The 9632-nt window shown below is 43.3% G+C and overlaps 1 protein-coding gene across 1 annotated transcript; it reads left to right on the forward strand.

The window, feature by feature from the left end:
• The first annotated feature begins 408 nt into the window (after positions 1–408).
• Positions 409–7612, forward strand: TDP2 (tyrosyl-DNA phosphodiesterase 2). The gene is made up of 7 exons (NM_001396909.1): positions 409–604; positions 679–764; positions 2679–2846; positions 4413–4504; positions 4974–5092; positions 5454–5624; positions 6995–7612. Exons 1-7 carry the CDS (start codon positions 416–418, stop codon positions 7274–7276), a joined length of 1107 nt encoding a protein of 368 aa, NP_001383838.1. The 5' UTR covers positions 409–415; the 3' UTR covers positions 7277–7612.
• Positions 7613–9632: the final 2020 nt, after the last annotated feature.

Consider the following 9632-nt stretch of genomic DNA (forward strand, 5'->3'; position numbering starts at 1 on the left):
ACTGGACCTTGCCAGTACCTCACAGACCCCTGACACGTTTGCTTTTTTAGTGTAAACTCAAGGTATCCCTTATGACGGCTACTTGTTTCTTATTTTTAAGCAGAGAGCGGTAATAACATTTCCACACTTTGTAGCCCTAAAAGTGACCTTGGCCACTGGCATTAGGAACGAAGCGTTTGGCACGCTACTCCTATTTCCCACCCCCCTCAGGGAGCAGGGACCCGGCAGCCCGCCCTACCTTGCTGAGCACCCTGTCGAAGCCCTCCGACTGCACCATGTACTTCATGGCATCCCGCAGACCCTCCAACGTGAAGCGCATGCTGCCCATCCCGGTCACGCTGCCCGGACTCTGCGCCCTATGACGGCTGCGCGGCCCGGAACGGCTCGGCTTCGCTTCCGCCCCGCCCGCAGAGCCATGGAGCTGGAGGCGCGGGCCGAGCCACGCTCCCCGCGGGCGGGGCGTGGGGAGGAGGAGGAGGATGAGGATGAGGAACTGCGGCTCGCCAAGCGGAGGAAAGTACTGTGTTCCGAGTTCGCCGCCGTCACCAGCAGCGACGAGGCGGTGGCGAGCGGCTTCCTGGCGGGCAGCGGCTGGCACCTGGAGGTAGGGCCCGCGGCGGGCGGCGGGGGGCGAGGGGAGCGGCCGCCATTCCCCTGCACTCTGCCTCTGTGTTTCAGAGGGCGCTGGACGCCTACTTTGAGGCGCCGATGAACGAGCAGGCGGCGGCGGCGGCAGGAGGGGGCTCGGCGGGGCCTGGAAGCTGGTGAGTGGCCCGGGAGGGGGGCAGAGGGAAGAGCCCCTCTGGTCTTTATAGCTGAGAACAAGCTGTGTTTGGTAACAGCTTGACCTGAAAGTAGGTGGTAGCGAGGTGAGGTCGGCCTCTTCTCACAGGTGACAGTGATAGGATGAGAGGGAATGGCCTCAAGTTGTGCCGGGGGAGGTTCAAGTTGCATGTTAGGAACCATTTTTTCTATGAAACAGTGGTGAGGCAGTGGCACAGGCTGCCCAGGGAGGCGGTGGGGTCACCGTGCATGGAGGTGTTCAAGTGCCATGTGGATGTGACACTGAGGGACGGTGAGCGTGTGATTCTATGACTCTAAAGAACATACATGTTTTTTTCATGTAACTGTGTGAAAAAAGGAAGTTTTACCAAGCATCATTGCTGCTACCCAGCTGCTCCACAGCAAGTCAGAAGATGACTGTGTCAAACTGGAGGCACCTTTTCCTTTTCTCCCTGTTGCCTTTGTGCTGTGGCTTCTGCCTTGAGCAGGGTGTACAGGTAGGGCTCTGTGGGCTTCCTGGTGAGGGAAGAGCACAGCAGACTTGCTAATGTTTTGCTGCACAGTGCTTGGCTTCCCAGCATGCTTTTAGCAAGCTGCTGCTCAGCCCTGTGGTAGCACATCTTGCCTTTGACTGGGACTTGTGTGGCAGTGGAATCTTGCACTGTTAATTCAGCACGATATAAGAAAACAGTACTGTGTTCTAGGAATTGTAGAACCTTTAGGGTTGGAAAAGACCTCTAAGATCATCATCAAGTCCAACTGTCAGCCCACCCCCACCATGCCCACTAACCATGTCTCTCAGTGCTACATCCACACAGTTCTTGAACACCTCAAGAGTCGGTGACCCCATTGCCTCCCTGGGCAGCCTGCATCACTGCCTCACCACTGTTTCTGAGAAGAAAATTTTTCTAATATCCCACCTGAACCTCCCCTGGCACAACTTGAGACCATCACCTCTCATCCTATGACTGTTACCTGGGAGAAGAGGCTGACTCCCACCTTGCCACATCCTCCTTCCAGGCCGTGGTAGAGAGCGATAAGGTCTGCCCTGAGCCTTTTCTTCTCTAGACTGCACAATACTAGGGAATAGATACATTCAAATTCCAGAACAGATATTATCAAACTCCAGTATCCCAACAGCTGAAACAGACTTAGGTATACTATTGAACACTGTTTTCCATTCTCACTTTACTAAAGGAATTTGCTTTGAGCCATGCTTCATTGGTAGAGTTCTCTTTAGAGACTTAGTTCCCCAGGCAATGACTGGATTGGGCACTCGTACTTTGACAGTGCTTTTCTGTCTTTATCGAGACAAGAGGGTAGATAAGGCATGTGTTTCTGAGGTGCAGTTTGGGGTGAATGTTCCCCAAGAAAATGGCTATCTGTTTGTCACATGTTTTTGTTGAGTTTGCACATGCCCAAGGTGACCTCAGAAGCCTCAGCTGCCTTATGAAGATGGGTTCATAAAAACAAAGGCTTGGCTGCCATTCTTTGTTTCCAGTATGATGGAGAATGTTTGCAGAACTTACATGCACAACCTGCCCCTGACATGGGGAAAGGAATGAATTCCTCAGGTACATTGGATAAAGTTGGTTGCCATCCAATTCATTTCATTTGCAATGGTAGATGTCATTTTATATCTATAAAGAGGAGGAAGAAACTCTTACTTCTCCTGTATACTAAGACTCCATGTGATTGAAGTCTGTATGTTTTAGTTACTGTGCTTCTTCTGAATTACAATGAGAGATCAATTCACGTTAACTTATTTGTTGGGAAAGTTTTAGATGGTTGTCTGTAAGTTGCGATGGGTGTAAAACATTGTACTTTAGAAGATAAGAGAGGCAAATGCAGTAAGAATAATATTATGCATGTTGACAAACAAATTATCTCTTTAGTATTGACCTCACAGCAGATGATACTGCAAGTAATACCAGCAGCAGTGGTGCAGACTCCAAGCAACAAGATGATGACAGCAGCTTCTCGCTGATAACTTGGAACATTGATGGGCTGGACCTGGGGAATCTGCAGGAGCGAGCTAGAGGTGTCTGTTCTTACCTGGCATTGTAAGCACGGCTTTGTCTTTGCATTGTTGTGTATCCAACTTAAAGTGAGCTTCTCATTTTAGATGATGAAAAGATCTTCATGTCCAAATTATCCTCAAATTAGACGTAATAATGCAGTTGTCGTACAAATCCTAATACTGATTAAAGGAGGTGTGAGCCTGTGCAGCATTTCAGGGGTTAAAGACTTTGCAGTGACTAAAAATCTTTTGGTAATGAACAGTATTGCTTACATCAGGTTTTATGCCTATGTCAGGAGCATGCTTCACACTTCCATCCTGTACAGGAAAAGAGGGTGAAAATGCAAGAAGCTTGTTTGCTTCATTCTGGTGGTATGAGTAACTTCATTCTGGAGCAAACTGTTTGGAGGGCCACCAGCATTCTTTGTTTGTTTGTTATTTGAAAAATGGATCCCTTGCCATTACAGTTATTTGTCTATAAAGGATGATAATGTGCAAGCTAATATGAAAGCATTAGTATCTGTGATTGCCTTTTATACTTGTACCATTTGAAGCTTCCTGTTAATACACTTAATGATTAATTTAATAATTACATAAATTGGTGCGTCTGAATACGGTAATTTATCAATGTAAATTAAACTGGTTTAAACAAATGTTAATTGGTTCTTCTGAATCCAACAGAAACCCTTAGCTAAATTGATTTTTCTCTTGATTTGTAATAATATGCGTTGATTTTGTGGGGTTTTTTTTCTGTAAAAGTGAACTTATAAGCAAGAGGACAACTTTTTACACAGTCTAATAGTGATAGGGCAAGGGGGAATGGCTTTAAACTGAAAGAGAATGAGATTTAGGTCAGATGTCAGGAAGAAATTCTCAGAGTGCAGTGAGGCGCTGGCACAGCTGCCCAGAGAAGCTGTGGTGCCCCATCCCTGGAGGTGCTCAAGGCCAGGTTGGATGGAGCCCTGGGCAGCTGAGCTGGTGGGGGGAAGCCCTGCCCATGGCACGGGGTGGGGCTGGGTGGGTTCTGAGGTCCCTTCCTACCCAAATCATTGTGTGATTCTATGAAGTTTGTCCTTTGACTGCTTAGAGAAGGTCTACTCAACAGTGTAACAAAAAAGGACAGCTATAAAGTTGTGCCTAGAAGAGCACTTTCAGGACTCCTACCCCACACGTGCCATTACTTGTGGCATAGCTTTAAGGAGCTTGGTATTGATGAATGGCAGATTAGCTGAGAAGGATCTATTGTAGGGGAATGAGATGGAGGGTAGAATTTCCTAGAAATCTTATCTATTGCATAATATGATCCGAAGCTGCTTTCCAAATTCCTTGCATGTGTAATAATTGAGAACTGTGCAAATGTTTTCAAGACAAAAGGAAGTCGTGCGTTTTATTGCCATGTTGGTACTGTGCCCATAATAGTCATTGTTTTCTGCCTTCAGCATCAGTGGTATGTCTACGTGCTACTTAATATCATTAGAGAGGATCTTAAAATATCTAGGAAGATAAGGAAAAAAAATGCACCTGAAATCTCCGACCCTGTTCTGTTTGACATCAGAGTGTAATAATGTTACATTTCAGTAGATAACTTCTAAACTTGTTTTGCTTTCAGATACAGCCCAGATGTGGTGTTTTTACAGGAGGTTATCCCACCGTATCTCTGTATTCTACAGAGGAGAGCAGGCGGTTACACCATTATTCCAGGTACGAAGTAAGCCTTGATTTCTTAAGACAGAAACTGGAAAAACTAAGTACAGTTTTGTTCTGTTTTCCTTGCCAAAAGCTCCAACCTCCTGTAGCAACTGAAAAGAGTAAGATGAAGAAGGAAACGCTCAAATTACTTCCTCTATTTTACTACCAGCATATAGTTGGATGCAAATTACTCCCGTGAAAGGTTTCTTGACTGATGGCCTTTGTTTTGTTTTTTTTCCCCACGTTTTGAAAAACTGATAGCAAAATTATCCCAGAAAGCACCGTAGATGAGTAGTTGCTTAAACATTTGTATTAAAAACATATTCGCACCACTGCTAGGGAACTTCTGAATAATCATTTTGTACATTTTGCAAATTAAAAGTTTTCTCCCAGATTATAATAAGGAGATCTGTGGAAGAGCTTTAACTTTATCCTGTAGCAGAAGATGTCCTTGACCTTTTATGTGCCTATTCCTCTCCAGGTAACGTAGATGGCTATTTCACTGCCATGCTGTTGAAGAAACCGAGAGTGAAAGTACTAAAACAGGAGATAATACGTTTTCCAACAACTTCCATGATGAGGAACCTTTTGGTTGTGCATGTGAGTCAGTCTGTCAGTACTACAGCTGTGTGTCTGTCTTCAGAACAATAGAGTACAGGTTGGCCTTACTCAGTGGCAGTCATAAACAGAGCATAAACATTTCTTCAGACATATGAATCGAGTTGCATTTGGTACTAATACAATTAAGTCTCTTATGTTACTGGCTGTACTTTGTTTTCATATCTGATAACCTCTGGAAACAAATTAGAAACCCGCTATCCTCCCATAAAGCACTTCTCCAATTTAAAAGACATATTAACCAGAGCTCTGTCATTCATTAATTGATTTTCTGATTAGTTTTTGTCTATGATCTTCATATCACAGTGTGAAAAATAGCATACCTGTTTTGTTTCACGTGCAGGTGAACATATCTGGTAATGAACTTTGCCTTATGACTTCTCATCTGGAGAGCACTAGAGATCACTCAAAGGAGCGTATGAAGCAACTGCAAATAGTGTTAAACAAAATGCAGGAGGAGTCTCAGTCCACCACTGTTATATTTGGGGGGGATACAAACCTCAGAGACAGCGAGGTAAATAGAAATAAGCAACCTGATTATTTGGGGAAGGTATTCTGGTAAAATCTTGTCAGACTTTTCTGTTGTCTTCACGAGAAACAAACTGCACAGCAGAAATCTGCAATTTCTTCTTAATCATATATCCCCTTTTTAAGAGTTAGAAGCTGTGGTATTGCTACGTTGAGGCTTTGTTACAGCTGAGATGCTGCTATATGTTATGAGACGTAAAAGGTATGTTTTTTTCCCCATAACAAAAAATAGGCTTTCAGAGCATCTTCTGATTTTGAGAACTTGATCTTTTATTCATTCAGCTCTCTGATTCTAGGGACTTAATGCTAAAAAAAAATGAACGAAAGAAGAAGGTGCTCTGGAGAAATACAGTTTAAAATCTGTCCCCCATCATGGAGACATTCAAGATTAGAAACCGTTTTTCGCTGCTCGTGTTAAAAGTGAAATTTCTGCATTATTAGTAAAAATTTGTTTTTCCCTAATAGTGAAATTCCACTGCTATGAGCAGGAATGACTTTATTTCAGAAAACATGGCCTTGACCCCTGTGCCTGAAGATTTCAGAGCTGAACTCTGTGTTTTGTAGCCTTGAAGGCCAATGGCATCCTGGCTTGTATCAGGAATGGTGTGGTGAGCAGGACTAGGGAAGTAATCCTGCCACTGTACTCAGCACTGGTGAGGCACCACCTCAAGTACTGTGTACAGTTTTGGGCACCTCAGTACAGAAAGGACATGGAGGTGCTGGAGCAGGTCCAAAGAAGGGCAACAAGGCTTGTGAAGGGCTTGGAGAATATGCCCTATGAGGAGCAACTAAAGGAACTGGGGCTGTTCGGTCTGGGGAAGAGGAGGCTGAGGGGAGACCCTATTGCTCTCTTCAAATACTTGAAATGTGATTGCAGTGAGAGCAAAGATGGTTTCTTCTCATTGGTGACAGGTGACAGGACGAGGGGAAATGGCTTCAAGTTGCACCAGGGGAGGTTTAGGTTGGATATCAGGAAGAACTTCATTACAGAAAGGGTTGTTAAGCACTGGAATAGGCTCCCCAGGGAGGTGGCTGAGTCACCATCCCTGGATGTGATTAAAAACTGTTTGGATGTGGTGCTCAGGGCCATGATTTAGTAGAGGGCTGTTAGAGTTAGGGTAGTATGGTTGTGTCATGGTTGGACTTGATGATCTTTAAGGTCTTTTCCAACCTGAGCAATTCTATGATTCTATGCTTTGGATTTAGGAAGTATGACAAGAATTGGTCACACTGTAGAGTCTACTGAGAAGTAACACAATTTAGAAATTCCTCTAGTAGCTTTGTTCTTCACAACTCATGTTTTACAGGGGAAAAAAAGCAATATTTTGACAGCTCAGTTCTGTTTTCTCCCTTCAGGTGGCTAAGCTAGGTGGCTTACCTAAAAACATCACGGATATCTGGGAGTTTCTGGGCAAACCCCAGCACTGCCGCTATACGTGGGACACAAGCTCCAACACCAACCTGCGCATAGAGAGTAAATGCAAGTTGAGGTTTGATCGCCTTTACTTTCGGCCTGCAGCAGAAGGGGGACATATCATTCCACGCAATATGGACTTGATCGGATTAGAAAAGCTGGACTGTGGCAGATTCCCAAGTGATCACTGGGGTCTTCTGTGTCGCTTTGATGTGATATTATAACGAATAGGGCTTGTGCTGTTTGGTCTTAAGGGTTCTGTTCTTGTTTACACTCCCAGTTTAAGTAGGGCATGTTGACAGTTTCAGCCATAGCAAATTCCCTACTTTGACTCCTGCTGAAATGTCTTCTCTAATTCCAAGGCTCCTTGTTCCTCACTGTGTGCATCTGCTGTTGAATCATGACTTTAAATATATATTTTTAACAAAACCAAAGTTCAGCTCTAAAACAGGAGAGAGGAATAAATAGAATCCGTAAATGTACTAGGTGATTTTAAAGATGCTTTTATTTTGTCCTGTATTATAAGCTCATAATAAATGCTGCTTCTTTTTTAAAATGCTCTTCTGATGACTGCTTTGTTTTGTAACTGTTTTCATCATCCTTTACAGCAGTGTCTTTTGTGAGGTGTTTTGTGTCAGTTTCTGAAGCTCGTATTGTAAATACATACAGGCCTCCTCAGTCAGGACAATAAACTGTGGAAAAAATGGCTAGGTTCTCACAAACTAAAAGTTTCTATGTAAGAATTAAGCCAACATTGAACAGATTTAAGAATGATGTGCCTTTCACGTGATGTGAAAAGGCTATAGTACATGTAGTACATGGAAGTTGTACGCTTGGGGTGTTAAATACCCTGGTTTATATTATTAATATAAAGCTGCTTTATTTATGTTTATATTAATGTAAAGCTGGATAGGAGTTTCAGGCTTAAGATTTCATCATTCTGATGAGCTTATAGAAGCTGAATACTCTTACAAAAGCAGCTCAGGGTTTAGCTGACTTTGCAAAAGATAAACAGGCGTTCTTACTCAAGAACTGTGTAATCAGCCTTGTGAAAGCTATCATTTTATAGCTGTGCAAAGTACTAAGTGGTGTCATTAAAAAGGAATTCTTGCTTCTGAATTTCAAGCATGAAGTTCAGTGCACAGGCATGGAGAGGCAGCGCAGACAACCCGTGTCAGTGGTACAAAGTGCACCAAACGTCTGTACTAATGCACAGCGTTCTTTCTTCCAGGCACTGACAAACTAATGCTTTTTTTATCTTGGGTCTTAAGCCAAAAGCTTTAAAATGACTCGTGTTTTCCTGGGAATTTGTGGCAGGTCAGGCCCAGCTGGCCCAAATAGCAAACAAATAAAGCTTACGGTTTAAGGAGATATGCAGGGAAATCACTTGTCAATTACTCTCATGGGCAAAACAGGCTCGATTTCCAGAAATTAACTTAAATTCATTACTAATTAACATATGTCCTTAATTACTAATTCAGGAAGCAAGATAACGAACACCTTTCCTCCCACTTTCCCAGGCTCCACATCACTCCAGGCATTTTTGAGGAGTTGTTTGTGTACTGATTGACTTAAGACTGCAAGATGGGTTATCTCTATCACTAACATGGTTGGAGGAAGTTTTCTCTGTCCTTCTGTAACAGTCTGTGAACAACGCTGAAGGGCAAAGCCAGTGTAAATAAGTACTGGGGACAGCGTGACTGGATAGATACAGAATGTCACCATAAGGCCCCATCAGACCCATGTTAGGCCAGCAGAAATGAGCTATCCAGCACTGAGAAAAGCCAAAATTAGCCCTTGTGGCATTATGTGGCTTAGCCTAAGATGCTCCAATCAGCCAAGCGTCAAGGAAGATGAAAGGTGTGTGAATGTTACGTTTTCCATCTCCATCTTGCAGTGCTGCTTGTAGCCCAGAAAAGGAGAACTTGGCCCAATATAGGGCAGTGGAAGGTGAGTTTGTGGATCCTTACCCTAAAATAGTCAGGATCTTTAACCAGTTCCTCACAAGGATAGAGAGGCCCGAGGTACATGTGTTTTTCACAGGAGGCAACCTTACTAAACAAGGTTATATGGCATGATGGCTATTTTTTGCTTATGTGGATGCATCCTCTGCACTGTTGCGGATGCAGATGTTCTAGGTTTTTAATTTGAGAAAGAAAGAAGGAAAAAATGGTTCAGAGCAGTGTGTGACTTAACTCAGTGCTTCACTTCCAGATTCATCCCTGGTATTGACTATGAGTACCCTGCTTTGATCAGCTGTCCTTCTTAACCTCTGAAGTAGTGAGTGGGCACAGGGCATTTTTATTAGAAACAAGCAGAGACATGACACTGTAAGAGCCATTTCATTTTTCTAATTATAAAGGTAGGCAAGAGGAAGCCCATATTTAGTGTAATTAGCTGTTAATCATTCTCTCAGAACGAGGAAATTATGCTTTACAGCCTTTAAAAATCTCCTTGAACTACATTAAAAGCAATCATACTTAAAAAATTAAGATGATGTAAATGCTGCATGTTTCACTGACTATTGAATGTGAAGCACTACATCTTTAATAATTAAATATACTTTGAACCACTTAGTAA

Source organism: Gallus gallus, chromosome 2 (genome assembly GCF_016699485.2).
Source record: "Gallus gallus isolate bGalGal1 chromosome 2, bGalGal1.mat.broiler.GRCg7b, whole genome shotgun sequence".
Lineage (NCBI taxonomy): Eukaryota > Metazoa > Chordata > Aves > Galliformes > Phasianidae > Gallus > Gallus gallus.